This window comes from Podarcis gaigeae (assembly GCF_964106915.1).
Source record: "Podarcis gaigeae genome assembly, chromosome: 10".
NCBI classification, from domain to species: domain Eukaryota; kingdom Metazoa; phylum Chordata; class Lepidosauria; order Squamata; family Lacertidae; genus Podarcis; species Podarcis gaigeae.
Genome location: NC_139686.1, coordinates 15,752,879 through 15,780,310, shown reverse-complemented (window position 1 = coordinate 15,780,310; position 27,432 = coordinate 15,752,879). Strand labels below are relative to the sequence as shown.

General features: G+C 45.0%; 1 protein-coding gene and 1 long non-coding RNA gene across 6 annotated transcripts in view; both read right to left on the bottom strand.

Moving 5' to 3' along the window:
- Positions 1–27,432, bottom strand: part of LOC310826361 — a 683,860-nt gene that overhangs the window by 238,136 nt on the left and 418,292 nt on the right. The gene's annotated exons all lie outside the window — the stretch shown is intronic.
- LMO3 (LIM domain only 3) overlaps positions 11,049–27,432 on the bottom strand; it is a 95,424-nt gene continuing 79,040 nt past the window's right edge. For all 5 annotated transcript variants that reach the window (XM_083701043.1, XM_083701045.1, XM_083701044.1 and 2 more), the window contains exons 3-4: positions 20,970–21,095; positions 11,049–12,844 (exon numbers count right to left, since the gene is read on the bottom strand). In XM_083701043.1, coding sequence (XP_083557169.1) covers positions 12,739–12,844; positions 20,970–21,095 — 232 coding nt within the window. In that variant the 3' untranslated portion in view covers positions 11,049–12,738. The remainder of the gene's footprint in view (positions 12,845–20,969; positions 21,096–27,432) is intronic.

Here is a 27,432-nt window from a genome sequence, read left to right as displayed (position 1 = left end):
GCCGGCTCCCTCAGCCAATAAAGCTAGATAAGCGTCGCAACCCCAGAGTCGGTCACCACTGGACCTAATGGTCAGGGGTCCCTTTACCTTTACCTTTTGCTTTGTGTCTTGAGGAGGTGTGATGTCATCAGATAAATTGCCTTAATGCTTTCGGAGCAACTGATAAAAAGCCTGCTCCATTTTCTGCAGGGCAGCCTTTCAGAATACAAGCAGCTGCCTTGTACCACGTCACGTTCTCCCCTCACCCAGTACAGTGGCGTCTCTCAAGAGTTCCAGGAAGGTGGTCTTCCACATCACCTATCGAAAGGCCAAGCTAGATGGGATGTCAAATGCATCTTTGCTTTTAAGAAAATTGTTCTAAATGGCTTTGAGCTTCTAGAACTCCCTGCCTGCCCCTCCCTGAAAGGAGGCCGCCCTAAAGGGGGCCTAATAATAGGCATCTCCCTCAACCTACATTCTAAATTTACTCTAGTACAGGCCTTGCCTCCTTACGCCCTTACCGGGCTGATTGCGGGGGAAAAGATCTCACTTCTAGTTACAAATGTCTACTTGCCACCTGGGGGTTCCTCCCCCGAACTTGGCTCTAAATGGGGCTCGCTAGAAGAGCATTTGCTCTCATGCTATGTTAAGTTCCCTAATACCCCGGCCATAATAGGTGGCGATTTTAACGCCCGCACAGCAGCAAACTGGGACTTGCTGACCAAAACCAAATGGTGGGTTACTCCAAACCCTGATAATTATGATCTGGAACATATCATGAGGAGAACTTCTAAAGACCACAGAGCAAATGAGGCTGGAGTACTCCTCTATCAAATGGCCATCCGTTTAAATCTGGTCCCCTTAAATGGCACATGCCTCCCTGATATTCCTGGGGATTTTACCCACCTGAGCGTTAAATCAAACAGCGTCCTCGATTACCTGTTGGTTTCCAGGGATCTACTTAAGTGTATTTCCACCTTTAAGATCGAGAATGTACAATCTAGTGACCATCTTCCCCTTGTAGCCAAGCTTTCCCTGAACTGGAAGTCGGAGGCTCATAGACATGCAACCCAGATAGCAACCAACGAGTCTCTCCAAGTAAGAGGAATCAAATGGTCGGAGACCCAGGCTCAAAGGTATCAGGAATTCTTTCAAAAAGAAATCCTTGGGCCCCATCCCAACATAGGCTCTGCCTCAGACGAGCATAGCATAGTGTTGAAATGCTTCCACCATCTTACGACTGATCTTACGTCCTTCTTCAGGTTACCACCCAAAATATTAAATCGAAATTAATATACTTACGGTGCCCCCTGGTATAACTCCCAGTGCAAACAAGCAAGACAGCGCCTTCGTGCTATATATAATATATATAAGACCTCCGGTGCATCTACTCTGCCAGCTAGTTATGCACAAGCCAAGCTAGTTTACAAACGCACGCAGAAAATTGCCAAACGTGAGTGGCAACACAATCGCTGGCAGGCTTTGATTACTGCTTCAAAATCACTCAGATCCAGGGAATTCTGGTCTTTGATCAACAGAAGGGTGAGGAAATACCCAAGGGCAGTCATCCCTGCACCGACATGGGAATTGTTCCTGAAGAAATGCTTCTCACAGGCGGATGCTCCCTCTGACCACCTGACGCATCTGTTTACCCACTTACCTATTTGGCCTCCCACCGATCCTGATGAAATAGCCAAGCTAATAGCTCAGCTGAAACCGGGTAAAGCCCCAGGGCCCGATCTGATCCCTGCTGAAGCCATTAAACTACACCCAAAATGGTGGGCTGGCATCTTGGCCAAAACCTTCGATGCAATCAACGCTTCTGGCCTCATCCCCAAAATATGGAAGGAGGCCATTATAGTACCAATTCATAAAAAAGGTTCTCCAACGGAGCCGGAAAACTACCGTAACATCAGCCTCCTTTCGATCATAGGGAAAATTTATGCCAGCTTTTTGCTGACTAAACTATTGCGATAGGTAGATGAGACTAATCAGATTGGCCACGAACAAGCAGGGTTCAGAACTAAACGCTCTACAACCGATCATGCGATAGTTCTTTATCATCTTGCACGGAAGTACTCCTCTCCTCCCCGGGGCTACCTCTGTGCTGCCTTCTTAGACCTAAAGGCAGCCTTTGACAGCGTTCCTAGAAACATCCTATGGGAGAAACCTGCGAAACAGGGCATTGATAGAAGACTCTTATGGCTTATAAGTCAGCTCCACGAAGGTACCCTTGCCAGAGTGAGACTTACTCCTGCGGGCGACCTCACAAATTCGATACCAATAAACAAGGGAGTGCACCAAGGATGTATATTGGCTCTCTGTCTATTCAACCTATTCATCAGCGACATGCGAGCACCCCTAGTTAACTCATCTCTAAGTACACACGCGCCTAGACTAGCGGACTACCGCTGCCCACTCCTTTTATATGCTGACGACGCGGTAATTCTATCTTATACACGTGTTGGACTAACCAGAGCTTTCAAGATCTTTGCCACGTATTGTCAACTCAACCAATTAACCATCAACCATGTTAAATCCAAGATTCTGATTTTCTCCAGAAGCCGGAGATTATACGAATGGAAGCTTGGTGGAACAAAAATAGAGCAAGTTCTAAAATTTCAATACCTAGGAGTTATTTTTCTATACAATTTGGGGTGGAAAGCTCAAATTCAACACCTACTTAACAGGGCCAAAACTCTGTCATATGCGCTCCTCCGATTCTTTTTTTCGGATGGAGCTTTGCATGTTCCCTCGGCCCTAAAGGTGTTCAAGGCAAAAGTGGTTGCCGTGCTTGCTTATGCTGCCCCGCTTTGGGCTGTGATGACAGATCTTGCCCCTCTTGAGACACTGCAAAATCAATTCCTACGTCGGCTCCTAATGCTCCCCCTGTGCGTAAGCAACGCAGCCATGCGACTAGAATTGAAGATCGCATCCTTAGAAACTTGCCTGTGGAAACAAGTCTTCAATTATTGGTTATCATTGTGGCATAGATTACCAAACCACTACCTTGTCCAATGCTTATGACGAGATGAATTCTCTAGCCTTTGGACTAGTAGAATTCATGCCAAACTCCTGAGTTATGGAATCTCTCCTTTAGATTCCCTAAAACTAGACCAAATTACTGCTCAAAGACTGATCCGCCAAAGACTGGATGACATCGATCTACAGCAAAACTATATGCTGGGGGGAGGTGTTTGTTTGCCTCAGAACATTGGTATCACTTTAACTTATTGCGTTCCATCATACCTCTCCTCCCTCTCGACTGTTGCCCATAGACTGGCCTTCACCAAAGCGAGGTTCAACGTTTTTCCCTCCAATGTTCTGAGACATAGATTCTCAAAGGGCCAAGCCCCCGCCATGTGCGAATGTGATAAGGAGACACCGGAGTCGCTCCAGCACATTATGTTCACTTGCCCCCTGTTCAATGTGCCACGGGCAAATTTGTTGGGATCAATCATACAGAAACTAGAGGGTACCCCACCAAAATTCCACCTTGCCCAAATCTTGCAGGATAAGGATACTCATACGACCCTGAAAGTGGCAAGGTTCCTGGTCGCTGTCCTTACCCAAAAGTGACGCCAAGGAGCACTACAAGCTAACTAAGGCGTAGTATGCCATTCTATCTTATAGTATTTTATTGTTATAGTGGTGTTTTAGCGGCTGTTTTTCCCACGTGCACAAGTTGTTATTTATGTGTCGTTTTTACCTGTATGGGCCTATGGCCGTAAATAAAAATTACTTATTAATTACTTATCTTTGCTTTTAACCTCCAAGTTTTCAAAAATGCAATAAGCACCAGTTCCCACCCACCCCCTGAAAATAATTATAGGAAGCAGAGCAGGAATGCAGGTGGGGGCAGGGGGTGGGGTTAGCTCTTAATGCATCTTTTTTGTGGGGGGAAATATCCCATTGGCCCCGGTAGGGGATTTCTCTGCAATGCAAATTGAGTTAAATTCCCACTCCATGCCTGCCATGATCCTGATCATTATTGCCCCCACCTCCAGTTGATACTATTTGCATTTTTTAAAAACCTGCATTTTAAACACAATGATGCGTTTGGTGTCAAACTTGGCTGGCCTTATGATCCTTTTAAACTGAAGAGATTAATGCCGGGGATTGATCTTGGAACCTTTTTTCATGAGAAGTATGTATTCTCCCGCTGAGCTATTAGGGCATGTTAAGAAGCAAAGGCTATAGTTTCTTGGCCTGCAGAAAGAAGAGCCTACAGCATGGGTAGGCAAACTAAGGCCCGGGGGCCGGATCCGGCCCAATCGCCTTCTAAATCTGGCCCCTGGATGGTCTGGGAATCAGCATGTTTTTACATGAGTAGAATGTGTCTTTTTATTTAAAATGCATCTCTGGGTTATTTGTGGGGCCTGCCTGGTGTTTTTACATGAGCAGAATGTGTGCTTTTTTAAAATCCACTTCCGAACTGGAGAGGAGGTGGGGTTGCGGGCTTCACGTCCACCCCACATGTGCGGGGCTAGCCTGCAGCCTCCGCGCGACTGAGGGAACTCCCGGCTGCGTCACCGCCTGGCCAGCCAATTGGCTGGTTGGCTGGGTGTGGCTAGCGCTATTTAGCGCTGGAGTGCCCAGGGGATCTCCCTCTTTGGCCGCTTCTACGCTCCGGTTTCCCACCCTCCCTCCCTTTTAGGTTGTCCATCTGACCTTGCTATGGACCTCGGTTGGTCGCCATTGAGGGGCCTGGTAGGAATTTTTCTATGTGGCAAATTGGTACCAGGCACAAGTTGTGGCCATTTTTAGCCCATTAACCTTAAATACTTGTGTCATATGTCTTTATTTCCTCTGGGGGAGGCGGGAACTTGCCATGCAAAAATGCATCTCTGGGTTATTTGTGGGGGCTGCCTGGTGTTTTTACATGAGCAGAATGTGTGCTTTTATTTAAAATGCATCTCTGGGTTATTTGTGGGGCACAGGAATTAGTTCAATATTTTTTTCAAAATATAGTCCAGCCCCCCACAAGGTTTCTGGGACAGTGGGCTGCCTCCCTGCTGGAAAAGTTTGCTGACCCCTGGCCTACAGGATAGAGGAGAAGGAAGACTGGGACTAACACAGACCCATGTGCATCTCTTCTGAAGTTACAAAGGAGGGACACTTTAGCCACGACCTTACCTGGCCTCCACAAAGTAAGAGCAGAAGAACTTCCTGCTGGAGCAGGCCAGTGGCTCATCTAATCCAGCATCTTGTTCTCACATTGGCCAATCAAGTGCCTGTGGAGAACCTGCAAGCAGGATTTGAACACAAGAGTGCTCTCTCCTCCGGTTGTTTCCACCAAGAAGCACTGCTGCCTTCAGGCAGAGCATAGTCCACATGGCTAGTAGACATCAATAGCCCTCTCCTCCATGAAGTTGTCTAACCCTCTTTCAAAGCCATCTAGGTTGGTGGTCGGAACGTGGGCGGCACTGTGGGTTAAACCACAGAGCCCAGGACTTGCCGATCAGAAGGTCGGTGGATCGAATCCCGGTGACGGGGTGAGCTCCTGTTGCTCGGTCCCTGCTCCTGCCAACCTAGCTGTTCAAAAGCACGTCAAAGTGCAAGTAGATAAATAGGTACCGCTCCAGCAGGAAGGTAAACGGCATTTCCGTGCGCTGCTCTGGTTCGCCAGAAGAGGCTTAGTCATGCTGTCCACATGACCCGGAAGCTGTACGCTGGCTCCCTCGGCCAATACACCGAGATGAGCGCCGCAACCCAAGTCAGTCATGACTGGACCTAATGGTCAGGGGTCCCTTTACCTTTACTTTAGGTTGGTGGTAATCACTGTCTCCTTTGGGAGTGAGTTCCATAGTTTTAACTAACGATGTGTTGCCTGGAGAAGTATTTTATTTCATCCGTCCCAACATCCAGCTTCGTTGGATAGCCACGAGTTCGAGTGTCCCCTTCCTCTGTTAGCTCAGTGTTTGACAGCTGGCTCTGGTACAAGAAATGAGAAACAACTTGCAGAGTTGTTGAACTACCAATGGATAATCCGGAAAAGCCTTTAGCTTCAGCCTCTTATCTGTAAAATGGGAATAACAGTGATGGGCCATCTTGTTAGGGAGCACAAGATAAGAACGGCGAAGTTTGCAAATCAAATAGAATTGAATAATTGGTTTCCTCTGTCTTGGAGCATATCCATGACAGAATGCACTCTTCCTATGCCCCACTTTAATGAAGCTAGTAATCACACAATTATTCGTAGGCGTGTGTTAAATATGACACTGGCCATGGCACTATCTATATATCTATAACATGGGAAAGCAGCTTCATTTGTAAGTGCCTGCCGCGTCAACCAAACCGCATTGCAATCAAAGTGGTCTAAGGGTGACTCATTAATTAATTGTTCTTTTTTTACTGTGCGCTATTGAATTAATGAGTAATTTGTGCTGGGTAGCTCTCTGAACACATTGATTACATGAGATATTTTCTGGGAAGCTTTCGTCCCAGAGACATGCTGGAGAGAAGGAAGGAGCAGAACATCCTTCCTGTAGCCTCCTTAATGGCAGGTCCAGGAGAACTAAATCATCCAAAGGGCATTTAGAATGTATCTGAGCCAGGTGGCTGACAGCTTCAGATGCTTTCCTTCACACCACTCCTCCTATAATACTGCTAACTAGTGATGTTAAGCTGTTCCCTTGCCCATCGCTCTCTGGCATTATAATTGAGTATGTGCATTTGAGTGGTATTCTTTTTTTTTTGTGGGGAGCACAACTGCTTCCTTCTCCTGCATGGACACCATTTGAAATGGAAAAGAATAGAGATCTTCCTTCAGCCATAGGAGAGTTCTTGAGCAATACCCATTCCATTCAATAGCACTTGCAATGAGTGCAGAACATAGAACCAGGAAGCCGATGCATTTAAGTTGGGGAGGAGCTGCAATTTATTTTACTTAGGCTATGGGGTTTAGGACGGCAAACTGCATTTCCTTTGTTTGTGGTGCTGGAGCATGATATGGCACAAAGGGCTGTTGAAACTATGCTTTATTTAAACCCCATGTGCAATATTCGTTTATAGGATTTAGGTGGATTTTTTGTTTAATCCCTTGAACTGCAAATGGGCAAATTGATAATGTAGTTGGGCGATGGCAGCACAGATGAAGCTTTCAGAACAATCAATTAAATGCATCAAATTATGCCCAGCAATCACCCCAGATCTTCTGGGAGTGGGGGTGTGGTTTTGGACAAGATTTATTCTAGGCACAGATGACTGCAAACTGCCCACTGCTGAGAAAATTACAAGAAACTACTTAGCATTACATTGTGTGCGTGTGTTGGAAGTGGGAATCTTTAAAACCCTCCCTTTGCCTGCAGAGTCCAAAAATGTTAACAAGATTGCTCCCCCCCCCCCATCTTTCTCTCTGATGAACACTTTTGTTCACTGGTAGTTAAAACCAACTGCAAACTGATGTAGGGGAGGCATTCTTTTAATTTTAATTTATTATTTTTTTTAAAAAAAGAACATTGGGACATGTGATTTTGAAAGAGTGATGACTCATGATCAGGATAAAACTCCACCAAACACAGTGATCCAATCTGGCCGTGCTTATGTAATTCAGGTTTCACACGCAGAGGGTCCTGATCCAATCCCTGGCATCCCCAGGTAGGGGAGGGAAAGATGACTGTCAGAAGCTGCCAAGAACTGCTGCCAGTCCTAGAATCAGAGAATTGGAAGGGACCCAAAGTCCCACCCAGTCCAACTGCCAGCCATGCAGGAACCACAGCTAACCAACCCCCTATAGACAGTCACCGTAGCCCAGTGGTTTTCAACCAGTGTGCCGTGGCACCCTGGGGTGCCTTGAATGATAGCTAGGGGTGCCACGGGCAACACTGACCTCTGTCCCTCTTTCCCTCCCTCCCTCCTCTGATGCCTTCTCACGTCTCTGCCTCCCAAAGGCTTGCACAGCTTACACACTGAGAGACAGTGTGGTGTAGTGGTTAAGAGCGATAGACTCGTAATCTGGGGAACCGGGTTCGCATCTCCGCTCTTCCACATGCAGCTGCTGGGTGACCTTGGGCCAGTCACACTTCTCTGAAGTCTCTCAGCCCCACTCACCTCACAGAGTGTTTGTTGTGGGGGAGGAAGGAAAGGAGAATGTTAGCCACTTTGAGACTTCTTCGGGTAGTGATAAAGTGGGATATCAAATCCAAACTCTTCTTCTATCACAGCAGCCCTGGCTACAAGCTCTGCAGGCGAATGATGCCTCTGGGGGGGCACCTCTCGGGGGGGGGGCAGATCATACACCAGGGACAGCAGCAGCAGCTGCCCAGATGACTCCCAAGGAGAAGGAAGAGGAGAAGAGGCTGAGGGAACACTTAGGGACAAGAGAGGGTGTTCAAAAAAGGGTGAGAGGGTGCCAGCTCTGCAGGAAAGGGGTGACATAACTGGGTTCCTGAGCCCCACAGGAGTGCCGCAGTAGTTGGTTAAGGGAGCCATGAACTCAAAAAGATGGAATGCTTCTGCTGTAGCCAATTTAGTTGAGCAACTTTCTATGCAGCCACAATGAGACAGGCAGCAACCAATAGCATTGACCACCTGTAAGGAGAGAACAGGGGAGATTGTCCTATGGGTTTACAGTGAAAGAGCCAGTGGCAGTGGCCGTGGCAAGGTGTGTGTGAAAGGCTGCCATCACTGCTGCTCCTTTGGGAAGCATGTGGAAGAAACCTGAATTTTATTATGCTTCCCTCAGTGGCAGCAGGAGCTGGGAAACCCTGCAAGGGGGGAGTGGGGTTGGCGAGCAGGGGTGCAGCTCCTAGTACATATAATAAAAGATGTTGGTGTTGCCATGCTGCAGTTTTGGGGGAAGCTTTGGGACCACTGCTTTATGTGATAAATGCTGACAAACCTGGGAATGAGTTCCAGTTGCCTCTCTAGCAAACAAAAAGCTGCAACAGGGCTAATCCACAATTCCATTTGTCCTGTCCTGTAGCGGTTTTGCCTTGGCCCTGCTGGCACTCTGCAGAAAACCCTACTGCCATTTGTTCCAAAGATTGGGTTTCCCCAGGGGGAAGTGGTGGGCCAAATGGAGGTGTGGCTAAGCCCATAGTCTCTCCCAAGCCCAAGTATACCTGAAGGAGTGTCTCCACCCTCATCATTCTGCCCAGACACTGAGGTCCAGCTCCAAAGGCCTTCTGGCGGTTCCTTCACTGCGAGATGTGAGATTACAAGGGAACCAGGCAGAGGGCCTTCTTGGTAGTGGCGCTCGCCCTGTGGAATGCCCTCCCATCAGATGTCAAGGAAATAAACAACTATCTGACTTTTAGAAGACATCTAAAGGCAGCCTTGTTTAGGGAAGTTCTTAATGTTTGATGTTTTCCATTTTGAATCTGTTGGGAGCTGCCCAGAGTGGCTGGGGAAACCCAGCCATATGGGCAGGGTACAAGTAATAAATTATTATTTTATATTATTATTATTATTATTATTATTATTATTATTATTATTATTATTATCCATTTTATTTTCCATTATTATCCATTAATTCAATTAAGCTTTCATAGCCAATAGCCGTTTTTAGATTTTTATTCCTATTGAGACTTGTGCTCTTGCACATCTGTGTATGAATATCTTTGCTGGTGTGTGCTTTTAAGAAAGGAAATAGGATAATCTTGATCAGGCTTCCTCAACCTCAGCTCTCCAGATGTTTTGATACTACAATTTCCATCACCCCTGACCACTGGTCCTGCTAGCTAGGGATCATGGGAGTTGTAAGCCAAAAACATCTGGAGGGCTGAGGTTGAGGAAGCCTGATCTTAATCATATCCCATAGTTTTGCCTCTTTTCTAGTATGGCTGCATCCTATTCTGGATGCTTCCTAACCCCACAGCTGTGCTAAAAATGCCATATAGGCAGATGACAGGATAATGTGGCTGGTCACCCTCACTTCACAGCTGTAGCTCCACAGCAAACTGTCTTTGGGGTCAGTATCTGACATGCCATGGTAGAAACAGACAGGATCACCCACTGCATGATGCATGGAAGATCTACCACCAACCAAAAGCAGTCAGCGATGCCCCAAAGGAAAAGCAATCAGTGTTGCCCCAAATGAACCAATGGTACTACTTGGCTATGGCACAATCGCCTTCCTGTAGAAAAAGTGTAGAGCAGGGTTTGTTTTGCCCTCCCCCAGCCTGGAGGCTGCAATACCTTGAGGGCAACCTTGAAGGAGCTGGATGCCAGTGGTGGGCCGGGTAGAGGTAAGTAAGTAAGTGCAGGTGCCACTCTTAACAGGTGCCACAGCAGGGTCCATTCGTGCTGTGCAGAAGCCACCTAATACACACACACCTCCATTTGGGCAAGTAGGAGGCATTATTGCCATTTAAGGGCACATTCCAGCCAGGAGAAAGGATGGGAAGCAGACCGGGTGAAGCATATGGGCCTGAGGACTGGATGGAGGCCAGGAGAACTGCATTGGTCCCTTGGACCTGATGTTCCTCACCTCTGCTGTCTAAAAACTGTCTAAAAAGGGTTGCATGATTTAATCAGGTAGAGATATCAAACATAGGAGCGGATTCTGGTTGGATGACACCATAGAGCTACAAAGGTTGGTGCTAAAATACCCCCCCCCCCAACATCCCATGCTATTTATAGGTGGCAAAATTGTGGAGAGCATTTTGCTGCGTGCTTTTGGGGAACCGGTGAAATATTCCCAAGGGTTTCTCCTGAGAAACTGATGCTCACTTAATAAGGTATGAAACTTATGTTAGCCAATAGAGATTAAAATTGGATCCACAGCTGTACCCCAAGCTCATAGATGGTAGGGCTGGAAAGATAATTCCACTGATAATTTTTTTTTTTCTAATGGAGGAGTGAAATTCTCTAACAGCTTAGGAGAACTTTTTGAAAATTACTCAAAATTGTTTTCTGAGAAATTTTAGGTTACGTGAAGTGATGGCCGCTGTCTTCTTTGCAAACCAGTGGCAAATGCGGTAATTTCGTTGTCCCTGAGAGGGGGCAATGACAATAAAGATATTATTATTATTATTATTATTATTAACTGGGGAACTGGTAGTTGGCCCCAAAAAAGTGGTGGTGTTGAGTCAGTAGATGAGAAGCACCAGCTTGAGATTTTGCCATCCAATCCTTAGAGTTTATTTATTTTTAGACTGCCCCACCCCAAACAACTTGGAATGGACAACAATAAATTAAGAAACAAAGAATACAATATCCAGTCGAATTCTGATTAAACGCATCTACAAAAGTCAACAGATGTGATAGCCTCAGCGCTCTGAGTGGAGGTTCTTCATTTCTATCTCCCCTTCCCCCACCGAAAAACAGCAGCTCATATCGAAAATGTCTGACATTGCTTCTGAAAGGTTATGCAGGTTTTGGCGAGTCTGCAGCATGACAGCACTTCCTTAGCTGTGGGGCAGCCCCTAGGAATGCCCCTCTGCAAGGCCCAGATGTCTTGAGTTATTAGTCAGGAGGTGACCTCAAGAGGGCACTCTTGGTCAACGTTATGGGCTGTGATGGTCATATGGAGGGAGACAGTCTCTTAGGTATGCTCTACCCAAACCGGATAGATGTTTAGGCAGGACACTGATTTTTCTTTTCTTAAATAACGTTTCTGTACAGGAGCAGAAATCACTATGCTACATTAAAATAACTTCAGAAATATATATATACATATAAAATTTTTACATGACACCCAAAGGCACTGATTTGCATTGGGGCTCAGCTCCTCATTCCCAGTTATATTGGAAACAAGCAATTACATATATATATATATATCGGAGGGGGGAAGTATACAGAACACAGTAGCCCCCGCCTCAAATAATTAAACGCCCACTCCGTAAGGTTGAGAAGTACTGCCAACAAAGTTGCGGGGGGAAACCCCCGCTGAAATTCTGTAGCAAACAGAAAGTACTTTTTGAACTGTATGGAATAAAATAGCTAACATCGTTCAATATAATAATAGTAATGATAAGAAAAGCTTGCATGAGATCTAATGAAAGACTGAGAACCTCAGAAGCTTCAGCGTGGTGGCTAGAATTATAATCCAGTCTGAAATTAAGCACCTCCAAATCCCATCGCTTTCAATGGGAGAGTTTGGCATGCACTTAAATAGACCCAGTTCAAGTCAATGGAACTGTGCACTTAACTTTGGCCAGTTTTACCCATCAGTTTTAATTCAATAGATCAAGCATTTGTGAAGCTCTTAAAACGGAGAAGAATGCATGGGATTGGCTCTCTCTCTTTCTCTCTTTTTTTTTTTGCTTTTGTTTTGTTTTTACTAGAAAGATACAGCTCTTTCAAAATAGCTGGTAGATACAGAAAGCATAAATATACAATAAAGTTTAAACACCGATTGTACTAAATGCAACAATACAAAGAAGCAAATGGTAACACAATAAAACTGTATTACATTTGTGCTTTGAATATTACAGTACATTATATACATTGGTCCAAAATAAGCATCTCATGCCAAATGACGCAAAAGAAAAAATAAAGTAAAATAAGATAACCAAAACAGCAAGCAAAAGAGAAAAAGGAAAGGGGAAAAAACTCCAGCAAGTATTTACATTATCTTTTAATAAACATTCAACTGTGAACTGGTGCAATTTCCACTACATATATTTGAAGTCCGCCTTTTATTCCACACAACCATCCTGTCTCCCTATTTCTATGCTATTCAGTAGGTTTTGCCATTGTTTTTCTTTTTAATATATATATATATATGTATATATATATACACGTTGAACAAAAGCAAAGAAAAGAAAGGGTAAGAACATAGTGCTTCAATATTCTCTGCGACGAGGCATCGGATCAGCGAACTTGGGGCGCGTAACCTTCTTTCATTAAACCCTCCTCATAGTCTGTCTGGCACAGTATCATGTTGTTCTTTAGGAAAAATTTGTCTCCCACGCAAAATCTGGAAATACAAGAGGGGGAAAATAAGATGAGAAACATGGAGGATCCAAGTTGCATTTAAAACATAGGTGTCAGGAAAACAAGCAGTTTTTTGTTGCCATCGGATGAGCCTAGCCAATGTGGGGAACGACCAGAAACACTCTTGCCGAATACCTCAGTGTTTGAACTTGAATATACCCAGGGACCTAAATTGTCCAGGGCTTTGTACATTAATACAACGACCATGAACCAGGCTTGGTAGTAGATGAACACCATTTCCACAATGGTGTCAGATGTTGTGGGCCATGTTCCCTCATCAATTTCTGCACCAGCTAGAGCTTCAGGAGCAGAGTCAATGGCAGCCCCACACAGAGCATGTTGCTGTAATCCAGCCCTGGGGTTATGAACCCATGGACCACAGCAGTTGTATAAAGACTAAGCCACTGTTGACCACTTCTCTTGGTGGCACTATAGAACGTTAGACATTTCAGAAGCCTTTCCCAACCTGATGCCCACCAGATGTTTGGGACTACAATTCCCATCAGCCCCGGCTTAGGGAAGGCTGCACCACGGCGTCACAAAAATCTTCACTTGGTGGCTTCATCACACTATTTAATTCCATCCGCATCGCTGTCAATCGACATTTCAGGCCCGGGAGGGGTCATGTGAATTGGCCTTTATATACAGCCAAGCTAATTTCGCACTAAGTGTGACATGGGCAATACTTTTTCAATGGGTTCATTTTTCCTTAATAACAAAAAGAGAGCTCTCTTTTAATGCCCGCCTTGAGAAACAGAGGGAGCACCACACCCCAAGGGGTCTTTTGGCGCAGAGAAGAGCTTTCGCTAATGAATGATCGTGCATCGGGGGGTCACATTCTGTTTGTGGCCAACGCTCCATCTATAAAAACATATTGGGAGGTGTGACACCCAAAAGCTCCAATTAAACCAAATCGAGTAACCTAAATGAACTTCTTAGCATTGAGGCAGACAGATGAAAACCAGTCTCCCTCAGCTAATTACCCGCTTTACTCTTGAAACTATTGTTTAATTCGGTAATGGATTACAATGTTCTTTTTTGCCGTATAATTTTCCAAGCGAGCGACATCTTGGACACAATTAGAAGCAGAAATAAATGTGCACGTTGTTTACGGTAGATTTAACAACAGAGTAGCTATGGGAATAGGCTGTATATGTACTTAATTGTAACAATTTAACCTTCAAATAGCGGTGTCTGGTGTAGTTGACCCAGTAAAAGTACGTATAATTACACAAGTTGACCTTGGCGACCTTCGATTGTGGGGCCCCCACCCTCCCCACCCTTTTTATCAGTCAGTCAGTTTCTAATGATGTCTGAAGCAGAAATCTGAGGGAATTGTCACAGAGTAAATTGTGTATTGAAAGGAGGCCTTTAATGTTTTGTGAAGTTGTGAGGTTTTAAATGGGGCAGCAGTTGGGCTGATTTACATTTGTAAAGATTGGAATGCTAGACAAACAGCGAACCCATTTATTTTCCAACCGGGTAGCTTTGGAAATTTATCCTTATGCTCGCTAAATAGAGTGAGGGAAAATAGTGTAATAAAAAAGTGGATTGAAAAGAATTAGCTTGGCTCCTGAAGGAAAATTGGGCTGTTTATGTGTGGACTCCCCTCTCCTCCCCACCTCACGCTCTCCCCCATCTCTCGGATTAATACCCGCTCATAGCTCTTGACTGAAAATACAGATTATGGAACCGGTCCTGAAAACGCTTTTCAAGTTATTTATGGTCAAAGCAGCTTCATAGAGAAAACACACACTCCTAATTTTGGATCCCCCCACTCTTCCCCGACATATTTTTATATTTCGTTATATTCCACCTACATCTTATTGAGTGGAGCAGATGGAAATAAAAAAAGGGCTCCTGCAGAGGGTAAGCAGTTATTTTCTGAGCTCTTTAGCACCTGACCATTTTTGTTTCTCTGCAAAAATAAAAAAAAACCCCATGTTAAACAGCTTTTCTGGCCAAATTGCACAATACTTGCAGAGTTCTTCCTTCCACAAAGCATACCTCAGTTATATAAAAAGAAGCTCATATGAATATATAACTGGGTGTGTGTTCGTGGGGGGAAGAGTCTGCCGCCCAGTCACATCTCCTCTGTTGATTGTGGCCAGAGTGGTCCATCCTCACTTAGGTAAAGGGGTAAAGGTAAAGGTAAGACTCCCTGGAAAAGACCCTGATGTTGGGATAGATGGAGGGCACAAGGAGAAGGGGACGACAGAGGAAGTGGTTGGACAGTGTTCTCGAAGCTACCAGCATGAGTTTGACCAAACTGCGGGAGGCAGTGGAAGATAGGTGTACCTGGCATGCTCTGGTCCATGGGGTCATGAAGAGTCAGACATGACTAAATGACTAAACAACAACAACAAAGGTAAAGGACCCCTGGGTGGCTAAGTCCAGTCAAAGGCTACTATGGGGTTGCTACGTTCATCTCGCTTTCAGGCTGAGGGAGGCAGCGTTTGTCCACAGACAGTGTTCCAGGTCATGTGGCCAGCATGGCTAAACCACTTCGGGCACAACAGGACACCATGACGGAAACCAGAGCGCACGGAAATGCCGTTTACTTTCCTGTCACAGCGGTACCTATTTATCTACTTGCACTGGCGTGCTTTCGAACTGCTAGGTTGGCAGGAGCTGAGACAGAGCAACAGGAGCTCACTCCATCGTGGGGATTCGAACCACCGATCTTCTGATCAGCAAGCCCAAGAGGCTCAGTGGTTTAGACCACAGTGCCACCCGCATGCCTATCCTCACTTACCACAACAATGGTAGCCTTGCCTCATGCACACCTTCCCAGAGCTGCACCAGAACAAAGGTGGTTCTTCCTTCCCTTAGGGAAGGTCTATAGCTCAGTAGAAGAACATCTGCCTTGCAAGAAGAAGGTCCTAAGTTCAATCCCTGGCATCTCCAGGTAGGGTTAGGAGAAACCCCTGCCTGAAATCGTGGAGAGCAGCTGCTAGGCAGTATAGACATTAGTGAGCTAGGTGGACCAACAGTCTGACTCTGTATAAGGAAGCTTCCTATGTAAATGCAGTAGTGGCAGACTACTCAAGGTGGCAGACTACTCTAAGTGACAGATAAGCTCAAGGTGGAGAACTGGTGGCTCTCCAGATGTTACTCTCATCAGCTCCAGCCAGCATGGGCATTGTCAAGGCTGATGAGAGTCCAGCAACATCTGGAGGGATACAAGTTCTTCAGCCCTGTCATGGGCAATGCTTGAAACCTATTCCAATATCATCTTTCACAAAGAAGGTGAAATGGCCTTCCCCCACCAGACCCCTTGCTTGGCTTACATGGTGGTGGTAGCAGTGACAACACCGATGGGGTTCCTCAACATTGGGTCCCCAGCTGTTGCTGGACTACAACACCCATCACCCCTAGCCAGGTCAGTCAATGGACAGGAATAATGGGGTGGGAGTTGCAGTCCAGGAACGAGTCTGAAGAATGCCACTCTAGATGATGTAGGGAGAACAGTTGTTTTCCAACTTTCTACTTTCAAAGAAGAAAATATGACATTTCCTTATATTGGCCTTGGTCAACCTGGCACCCTTCGGGACTGCGGATCCCATCAGCTATCTTACACAAACCAATGGTCTATCTACTTTGGTACTCTTAGTGGCAGCAGCTCTCTGGGCAAATGTCTCTCCCAGCACCTGCTCTCCCTATATTCTGATTTGTAAGGAGCACTTAAGCCACAGTTTCCTGGTTTAGGCATCGCAGGAAACAGTGGTTTAACAAGCAGAGATGTCAATGCCAAAGCCAGGCAAGGTGAGTGGGTGGGTGCAGGCACAAGTCTCCTTGGTCTAATGAACCAAGGTTTAAAATTGAAATTACACTGTTATTTTTGAATCGAGCCTATTTGTACATCTAGCCAAGTACTATGTAATCGTACCTTGACTGGCAGTGACTCTCCAAAGTCTCAGGAAGAATTTTTTCCTATCTGCTATTACCTGATCCTTTTGAGCAGAGGCACAAAAGATTTGAGCTGAGCCCTCTGGTGAGAACAGGCTTTGACGAAAGAGTTATTTCAACACTTTTTACAACATGCAAGCATACCTGAAGAAGTTAGTACGTGGCCATTAAAAAGTCCTGTGCTATTTTATTGTTTGCTAAATTGTGATTTTAAATCAATCTGTTAACTTCCAACATCACATCTAGCTGAGCCCCTAGAATTTCCCTCTCTGCTGGTTACACAAAACATTCATACTTGCAAATATTTATATTATTATTATATTTTAATTCTTCTTCTTTTTTCTTCTTTTTCAGGCAAGAAGATTGTAGCGATGGCCACTATCTTTTTTTTTTTTTTTTTAAAAAAGAAAACCTATCACTAATCCGAAACCTCTATACACTGAAAAAGAAGCCCACCGTCTTTTGTTCTTCGGCTAACAAAAATTATCTGCCTTGCTTGACTGATAAAGATTAGCCGACTTCTTGCATTAAAGAAGTTTATCTTGTACGGGATGAAGTGACAAGACAGTAACTAAGTGCTAATTGTGCATAACCAGCGCTAAAGATATGCAGGCCCATTACGACATGCAATAAATGAAGCGAACAACAAGAACGTATTAGACAGTTTTAATAATGACACTAGAACAGTGGTTTGGAGCAATAAGGATGGGGGAAAGTCTTTAAGAGTTTCAATTCAAAAGAGTATGCAATTATTTCGTACTTGAATGGATTCCACTGGTAGGGTAAGGCTGACCTTATTTTGAATGCAGACTCTTTAGTTCTGCACCAAAACAAGGCTGATGTATAGGAACTGTAAATGGCCCTGTAACTTCTAATTGCTTAGCATTATTACATAGTTTAAACAGTGGTTATTACTTGTCTGATATTTTAATTTTCTGCACATCGTGATGAAAAAGGTCAATTTGGCTTTGTTTTAGAATGTAATTGTAGAAAGCTATAATTATGGCAGCTGCACAATTCACACTGCATGAGGGATGCTCGGCTGTATGTGTGCGTGTGTGTTTTTAAAACTCACTATGTCGCTACAGAACGAAGCGGAGCTGCCTCTTCCATTATTTTACCCCACACATTAGAGAAACGGGCAAATCCATTCATTTCCTGACCATGACACTTTGTGGGGGTTTTTAAAGCCAGGACTAGCTAATGTGGCATGGGGACCCAGGTGGCGCTGTGGGTTAAACCACAGAGCCTAGGACTTGCCGATCAGAAGGTTGGCGGTTCGAATCCCCACGACGGGGTGAGCTCCCATTGCTCGGTCCCTGCTCCTGCCAACCTAGCAGCTCGAAAGCACGTCAAAGTGCAAGTAGATAAATAGGTACCACTCCAGCGGGAAGGTAAACGGCGTTTCCGTGCGCTGCTCTGGTTCGCCAGAAGCAGCTTAGTCATGCTGGCCACATGACCCGGAAGCTGTACACCAGCTCCCTTGGCCAGTAAAGCGAGATGAGCGCTGCAACCCCAGAGTCGGCCACGACTGGACCTAATGCTCAGGGGTCCCTTTACCTTTAGCTAATGTGGCACTCTTTAGATGCTGTTGGACTACAACTCCCATCATCAGCTGACCATTGGCCATGCTGGCTGGCGCTGATGGGAGTTATGGTCCAAGGACATCTAGAGGACTAGCCCTGTTTTTACCCATCATTCAGTTCTGTCTCCACAGGAGCAGCCCATGTGGTGAGGCAGAGCCACAGAATGGCCCTCCTGGCACTTGGGTTGCTGCAGCTTGCCCTGATGCCATTGGGGTAGGGCTGGGCAGCTGTGAGGTTGGGGCTCCATCAGCGCACCAAGCACTGGAACCAATCTGGCGGCCCTACCAGGGCAAGTGCACAGCCCAAAGGTATAAACACAGCAGAGAGCTAACTTTCTTGTAAAAGACAACCCTTACAGTCGCTTCTACAGCTTTGGATACCTCTGCACACCAATCTGGAATCTAGGCAGCTATTTCCAGGTCTGTGCTGTATGGAGCTGTTGCAGCAGCTGGAGACCACCCCCTTTCCACCAGTTTATGTACCTTCCTCTGACAGGGTGTGCATAGGTAGCTGGAGACTATGCCTGTATAGAAACTGCCTCTGCTCTTCCTGCTTCAGTTCCCTTCTGGTTCTGGGAAAGAGTGGTGCAGGGAGAGGGTAGGGAAGCCCCCAGCACTTTCTTTGCCTGGCCTGTCTCCTCCCCCGCTTTGAAGCTTCCTTTGCCTCTGATTCTTGTTTCCTGGTTGGTACAGGAACCCACAGACCACTGTTCCTCCTCTCCTGAGTGGGACTCCAGAGTCCTGCCAGTCCCTGACACTGCCCCACTCCAGTGCAGGTTAGTTGCAGTGACATTCCATTCCAGTGGCTTCCATGTTAAGCCAGTTAAGGTTGAGGAAGTAGGAGAGCCACCTCAACAAACATTTTTATGTATTTTATAACATATTTAATGTGCGCCTTCTTCCAAAAAATGGGCTGTACCCATTGTTATGCAAGCAAAGTTCCACTCACCCAAGAGACTCCCCTTTCTTCTGCTCTACAAACACCTCCCTGAAATCTGACTTGCAGGGTGCACATGGTGGCCAGAAGGGCCAGGAGAAGAGGAAGTTCTTTTGTGCTCATGGAAGTTTGCTGTGCAAGTGGATGTTGGGATGCATCTTGGGAGATGGGGTAATTGGCAGCCCCCCAGCTGGCTCCAGCCCACCGGCTGGCAGCCGGGGCAAACTCCACGTCTCGGAACAGCATCAAAAACTGTGACTCAAGCCTCAGAAACCTTTAGAGACTGAGCACGCAAGCCAGCAGAGATAAAAACTCTTTGCAACGGAAGTAGCGGACAGAGGCATATGTAAGCATATTTATTCAGCATTAGAACAAAGGAAAAACATGTCTGCTTCAATTCGTGTCCAAGCAAAAAGCATAGGTAAAGGTAAAGGGACCCCTGCCCGTACTGGCCAGTCTTGACAGACTCTAGGGTTGTGCGCCCATCTCACTTAAGAGGCCGAGGGCCAGCGTTGTCCGGAGACACTTCCAGGTCACGTGGCCAGCATGACAAAGCTGCATCTGGCGAGCCAGCGCAGCACACGGAAACGCCATTTACCTTCCCGCCACTAAGCGGTCCCTATTTATCTACTTGCACCCGGGAGTGCTTTCGAACTGCTAGGTTGGCAGGCGCTGGGACCGAGCAACGGGAGCGCACCCCGCCCTGGGGATTCGAACCGCCGACCTTTTGATCGGCAAGCCCTAGGCGCTGAGGCTTTTACCCACAGCGCCACCCGCGTCCCATAGCAAAAAGCATAGGCAAAAGCTATATACAATGGAAGTTAACAGACATGTGACATACAAAAACTCCACATACCTGTTCTAAAGGTGGAACGGAAACTCATTATCCTAACAGTGGATACAGCCCAATGTGCATTTCAACACTTATGAAGTGTTGAAAACTGAATCATAATATTCTGCGAATGTTTTAAAGTTTTAAAGTCAGAGTTTTAAAGTTTCGCAGCCCTGCAGCATTTTAACCTGAGACTCCAAAAGAATCTGTCCATGTACATTTTTATAATGGGTTGGGTCTAGACTTAGTCAAGCTCAGAGAAGAATCAAGTGATTTCAGTGGGTCTAAAAGTAGCGATGACTTGAGCCCAGTTGGTTTCTGCAGGTCTAAGTCTGGATTCAAGCCAACATGCTCAAAGTCAAAATGAAGCGGATCTCCAAAAGGATAGGACCTCCATAATTTCATAGCCACAGAAGGTTTTGCTCTATGTGATACTGGGGCTCAGTGATGGTGGCAGCATTACGATGGAGCTGCCACTCAAATTCGGAGCTGCATTCAGATGCAATTTGCACCAATGGATTTTAGCATTACAATCAAGAATGGCCTCAGGTTTGCAAGCCATGGTTTACCATGTTTGCCGCTAAACCATGAACAAAATATACAGTACAATCACCGTAGATGTGGGGCAAAGGGAAGAACTAAATTCTTGCTTGTAATACTGAACCACAGATAATTATTGTGCAAGAGTAGGGTTGCTGTGATAAGAGGTAGGTGAGAGCGGGTACACTGTGTCCAGTTTTGCCCAGAGAATGATAGCAAGCTATTGTACCTCCATACCCTCCTAATTCTAGGTCAGTCCCAAGTTGGTTTCAATACATGGAAGGAGACTTAAGAAACTCTCCTACCTCTGATTACAAAGTTGACAGGCGAAGCAGTCCAGGTGGTAAACATTGTCCTTGGCCCTCATCACCATCTCAAAAGCAGGGATGAGTTTGCTGCAGGCTGCACAGTTTCCCGTAACGCCAAATAACCTACAGAAAATTTTTAAAAAAAGATGAGTGGAGGAGGCATGATTGGTTGGGTCAAGAAAAGAGAAGCCCCCTATATAGTACCCAATAATCACACTTGCATTTTTCTTCCTTCCCAGACATAAATCTATATTTGATTTCACCACGAGACTAAACTTCTCTCGGAAATGCTAAAGTGCAAATGTACCGAGAGGGTGATGGCGGAGGCACGAGCTGCTTTTCATCTCCACTCGCAGATAAGTATTCTACTGTCATAAAGCTTTCTAGAAAAGGCGGAAAGATACGGAACTGCGGGGAAATAGTTTATTCTCTCCCTTCGCTAGAAAAATCTACATAGCTAGCATACAGTACGTAAAGTTACTCGATGTGGTAGGGAGTGAGCATTCTCATTCTTGGAAAGATGATAAAGGAAGGGGAAAACAACAAGCCCGGGACTATGTTATAGGGAATAGAAATTTCTTAAATAAATAAGAAATAATAATAAATAAAGCTCAGCAAAATGTTAGCCTATGGCACGGATTATGGAGTGAGCTTGTCCGATAGTGCAGTAAAATAATAATTATAATAATAACAACAACAACAACAACAACCCACAACTCCTTGGAGCTCACTGTAAATACGAGTGTGATGTAAAACCTTGGCCTCAGTGCTATTTATTTGTAACACACAAGCTTTAGCAAAAGAGGAAATAATACTTTGGTGTTGGTGCAGTGAAGGCTCCCATTGCAGTCATTTTTGACACCTAGTGCTAAAAGCTTTACCATTATTAAAGAGCATTTTATGAAGAAGTCATTTAAAGCGTCAGAAAGCATTAGTGGTTCATGCACCTTCCAACCTTGTACCATGCTTATAGCTATGATTATGTTATTCAAGTAGCCCATTAAAGTAAATGAGGCAGTCAGCTATATACAGCCACATTAGGAGCGCAGGTACATTATATTGTAGGAACAATTTCAAATCTCTTATGAAATGTTTTAACTTTGGTCATGGGGGGTGGGGAGAACCCACTTCCTTTTTTTAAACAGATGCGCGTGCATACGAGCACAGTCGCACATTGTTCAAGGTGGTCCCCCTCCTCTGCACACAGCTGGTATGTTCCAAATAATGAAATAATCCTACACACATCTATACAGAATTTTAATTCTAATAAGGGAGGATTATAAACTTTTTTTCTTTCCTTTTCGGATGCACACACCGCCGATCTTTGAAACCAACTTTAATGCAAAGCTACTTAATACATGCAAATGGGTTTTTTCCCCCTTTTAAAAAAGTAGCAATGCTCTTCCTCTGTGTTTAGCAGCTAATGCCATTTTAAAGTATGATACAAAATAGATGAAAATGCCACATCTGCCGCCTTCCTTTTTGCTCTTCAACATCAGGCTGACAGCAGAAAAATATTAATGGCTCTCGGGGGAAATACCGAATTAAAAGCAGTTCTGAGCTAATGAATTCAAAGGTGCTACAGTCGAAAACTTGGTTTGGCAACACACACAGTTGAGCGCAAACCTTCCCGTATGAAAGGGGTGCACCAGTGGTGCCTGCACAGCTAACCAAGCCCTGACATCAGCTCAGTGCACACATTTTGCATAATACATACAGCATGTTTATTTTTAAAGTTAGGAACCACTTTTCTGCTGATTGTCTGGTGCACTAGTTTACCCTGATTTTATATCTATATATCTAAAATGTTCAGAGATAAACAAAACAACAACAAGGCTTAATCACCAGCATCCCTATGTTCATCAACTCCTGGTAGATTTATTATTCAGGCTCATGTCAACTTCATTTTGCTAATTGTGAAGACGGATGATTAAAATTATATGTACACACAGAGAGACAGAGGGTTGTGTGTCTCTCCACAATCACTTCTCAAAAGATTCCACCCCAGCAATTCTCAAATGGCCTTGGGCAAGTCATGCCAGTTCAAAAACAAAAAGAGGCTGGATCCAACTAAGCCCTACTCAGAGTAAACTCACTGAAATGAATGGGACTAAGTTGGTACTACTAGCTTCAGTGAGTCTACTCTGAGTAGGGCTAATATAACACAACAGCTCAAAACTAGCAGAGAGGCACTTCAGGGTAAAACCGAGGCCACTGTTCACAAATGCATTCATTTATTTCAAATAATTTATATACCGCTTAATTAAATAGCCCCTAAGCAGCATACATTGAACAAATCAAAACATTTATTGATGTGCAAATAAAAGAAGCAACGGTTGAAAACAGATATGCATAACTTATTCCCAAGTCTGGAGAGGCTTGGTGAAACAAACGGAAGGCTTTGGGCTTTATATTATAATAGCAAGACCTTGAACTTGGCATAGCTGGAAGTCAGCACCTATTTGAGCAGAGGTGCAATATGCAGGCAGGATCTCAGGCCTATCAGCAACCGTGCTGCAGTGTTCTGCACTAACAGCGGCTTCCTGAGCAACTGCAAGGGAAGCTCCCCTTGACGCTATCCATGTTTAAAACGACCATAGTCAATCTATGCCAATCCAGGAGTGGCAGCATTTGATGCTCCAGTCAATGTTGGTGGAAGATGCTACTAGCCACAGAGCTCACCTGGGCATCTAGTGGAAGAGGCTGGAGTGAGAAGCAGCCCCCCCCTCAAGCTGAGTGCTTGCTCCTTCAGGATACAGTGGTACCTTAGGTTACATACGCTTCAGGTTACATACACTTCAGGTTACAGACTCTACTAACCCAGAAATAGTGCTTCAGGTTAAGAACTTTGCTTCAGGATGAGAACAGAAATTGTGCTCCGGCGGCGTGGCAGCAGCAGGAGGCTCCATTAGCTAAAGTGGTGCTTCAGGTTGAGAACAGTTTCCGGTTAAGTACAGACCTCCGGAATGAGTTAAGTACTTAACCTGAGGTACCACTGTATTTCCACACAGGGCAGACAGACATAGGAACTGCTCATCCACAGAGCTTACATCTTGGCAGCACTCAAATTCAATGGTAGTTCATTTGCCTGGCGGTGGTGCTTGGCTTAATAGCCATCTCTGGTGATTCGGTGCTCTTGCTTCCTCCATTCTGAACAGTACAATTGAATGGAGTAACACTCAGACATGGTCTTCAGTATCTACCTTACATGGCATGGGGAAGTGTCAGCGACTGGCCCCACAACCTGATCCCACAATCGTAAGTCAATTAAATTAATCTAAATTAATTTAACAGCTTGGGGAGTTAAAATAACAACCACAGCTTGTTTCAGGAGAGCAAGTCCCCTGGTTTCAAGTAAAGTTGGTCCACCTTGACCTTCTCCAGCCAGTTGGACTCCCACTCTCATCAGCTTCAGCTAGCCTGGCCAATGAATGCACAGGGATGATGAGGCTTGGAGTGCAACATCATCAGGAGGGCACCAGGTTGGGGAAAGCTGATCCACCAAATGAATAAACAAATCTTGAACTAAATTAGAAGAGCAGAACCCAGAAGCGGGTTGTTGTTTTTAATGAAACAGCAGCATCTAGGCCAGAGCAAGGCATGCACTAGATCAGGGATGGGGAACTTGTGAGCCTCCAGATGGACTCCCAATATCTGGAGGGGGATCAGGTCCGCTAGACGATGGGTCAAGCAGCTCACTAAGAGGTTGCAGCACTCAACATCACCCAACCTGGAAGAGATCAAACTGGGCATAGGAACATAGAACATAGCTGCCTTATACTGAATTGCATCTAGCTCAGCAATGTCCACATGGACCAGCAGTGGCTCTCCAGGATTTCAGTTTCGGGTCTCTCCTACCTAGAGGAGAACTGAACCTGGGACCTTTTGTGTGCAAGGCAGGTGTTTTATCACTGAGCTACAGATCTTCCCCAGCCTTTGGAAACCTTCCAGGGAAGAGGTGAACACACCTTCCTCAGCAACAAATTCCACAAGGTCTGTGCTGGCTTCATAACAGGAGAGTAAGGATGTAAGAGGGCATCACTTTGCCTTCCTCCCTATATCTGTTGCACACAACACTGCTTCCTTTCTGCTGAAGTTCGTCTTCCACCCAAAACCATTATCTGTCTCACTGTTTGCCATGGCAAAATTGGATAGCTTACGCAATTTATGTAACTGAGTATGTGAATTTTGTTGCCATTATGTTACTCTACTTTATTCCTTTCAATGCAACGGAAAGACAATGCAAACTGGGGTGATGGGGACGTAATCAATTACCTATCTTTTGTGGTCTGAAAGTAACAGCAACATCTGTTGATTGATTTCCATACTGGAAATGGGATGAATAAGTGAGCTCCAGCAATTTCCACTCCTGCTTCCCGTTATTCTCCAACAACCTTACATGGGACAGCGGATGCTGTAGACCAAGGTGGTTACACGCCTGCCAGCAACACACATAGAAATTAGTCTTTGTTAGCACTATGCTCTAACAGCTATGCTGTGCAATGGCACAGCAAAGGCCAATCCAGGTTTGAACCCCTGTGCGAGAACAACCTCAGCCTGCCAACAACACTGGATATCGGCATGAGCTGACTCAACATGGTTATTACTACCAGAACAACAGAGAGAGAACAGAACTCAGGCAGAGCCAGGAAGAGGAGAATAAATAATAATAATAATAATAATAATAATAATAATAATAATAATAATAGATGATAGATAGATAGATAGATAGATAGATAGATAGATAGATAGATGATAGATAGATGATGATAGATAGATGATAGATTAGATAGATAGATAGATAGATAGATAGATAGATAGATAGAGATAGATAGATAGATAGATAGATATAGATAGATGATAGATAGATAAAATTTATTATTTATACCCCACCCGCTCTGGGCAGCTCCCAACAGAATATTAGTAATAATAATAAAGTGATAAAACAACAAATATGAAAAACTTCCCTAAAGTTCCCTAAGGATGTCTTCTAAAAGTCAGATAGTTGTTTAATTCCTTGACATCTGATGGGAGGGCATTCCCTGTAACTTCACTTCTCACAGGGAGGGAACCACCAGAACGCTATCAGAGCTGGACCTCAGTGTCTGGGTTGAACGATGGGGGTGGAGATGCTCTTTCAGGTATACTGGGCCAAAGCCATTTAGGGCTCTAAAGGTCAGCAGGATAAATGAGTGAGAGGGGAAGGGACCAGTTTACCTGCACTGGGTACCAAGCTGAGAGGGCGCCACAACAATTATGTAGAATGGAACGTGAGAGGCAGGGGACACAACAAATTTTGGTATCACACAAGGTGCCGCTGAAATTTGAAAGCCCAATCTCCACCATGCGTGAATGTTGCTACCAAAGGGACAGAGTCCTATTTCCATGCACGCATGGAACTGGATCCACCCTAAATAGTGCCAAGGTATGGATAGAATTCACCTCTGTGTCCCCAGCCTCCAATGTTCAGTCTGATGTGGGAGGAACATGTGTCAGTTTCTGACTAGGCAGGCAGGAGTTCAAATGGGTTAATCCTGAAAAACGGCACCTCCAGCACACAGAGCGGCTCAGCTACAGAGCTCACCAAGAAACTGGCAAGGCCTAACTCACAAGGTTAAAAGAGCTCTGTGTATGCAGCACTGAACTCATTGGGAGGTCAGGATATACATGTCGTAAATTAATTTCATTTAGGAAGGCTTACCTTAGACAAGGTTTGAGATCTCTTGATCTACAGCAGGGGTTGCTAAACCGTGCTTCATTCAGGTGGCCCACGGCATGTCCGCATTAAATATTCATAATGATTTTTAATTGTATTTTTATTGCTACTTTTATCTCTCACACTGCATTCTACTGTATTACAATTTGAATTCCATAGATAAAAATACAATTAAACACCATGCAGCTTCTAGTCTATTGCATTACAATTTCTACAATAGGCAAAAAATTCATTAAGCGGTCTTCCAAAGACTCCATCCATTTTCAAGTGGTCCATGGGGGAGAACATTTGGAAACCACCAATCTACAGCAGCACCTTATTGTCGCTTTTGAAGAATAATTGACTAATATGTTATAGAACCACACCGGGGACTACAATGAGCAATTCAGTATCATTATTTCCTTTCATTTCAATTACCAGGGCCCTAGGCTGCATCGAAAATTGAGGTTCTCTAAAGAAGGGATGGGGAACCTGTGGCCCTGCAGGTGTCAGACTTCACTTCCTAACAGAGCATGGCGAATGCTCAAAGCATGATGCGAGCTGAATTCCATCAATGTATTATAAACCACAGGTGCCTCATACCTGCTTTGCAGCTTTTCAACAGGAGTACATAGGACAGATCCATTTGGTGGCAGTGGCTGTTTTTTAAATCCAGGTTATGAACATGTAAAAGCTTCCTTACTCCATGATAGACCAAACACAAGTGTTACCGATGGAAAGCCATGCCAGGAGATGGGATTATTT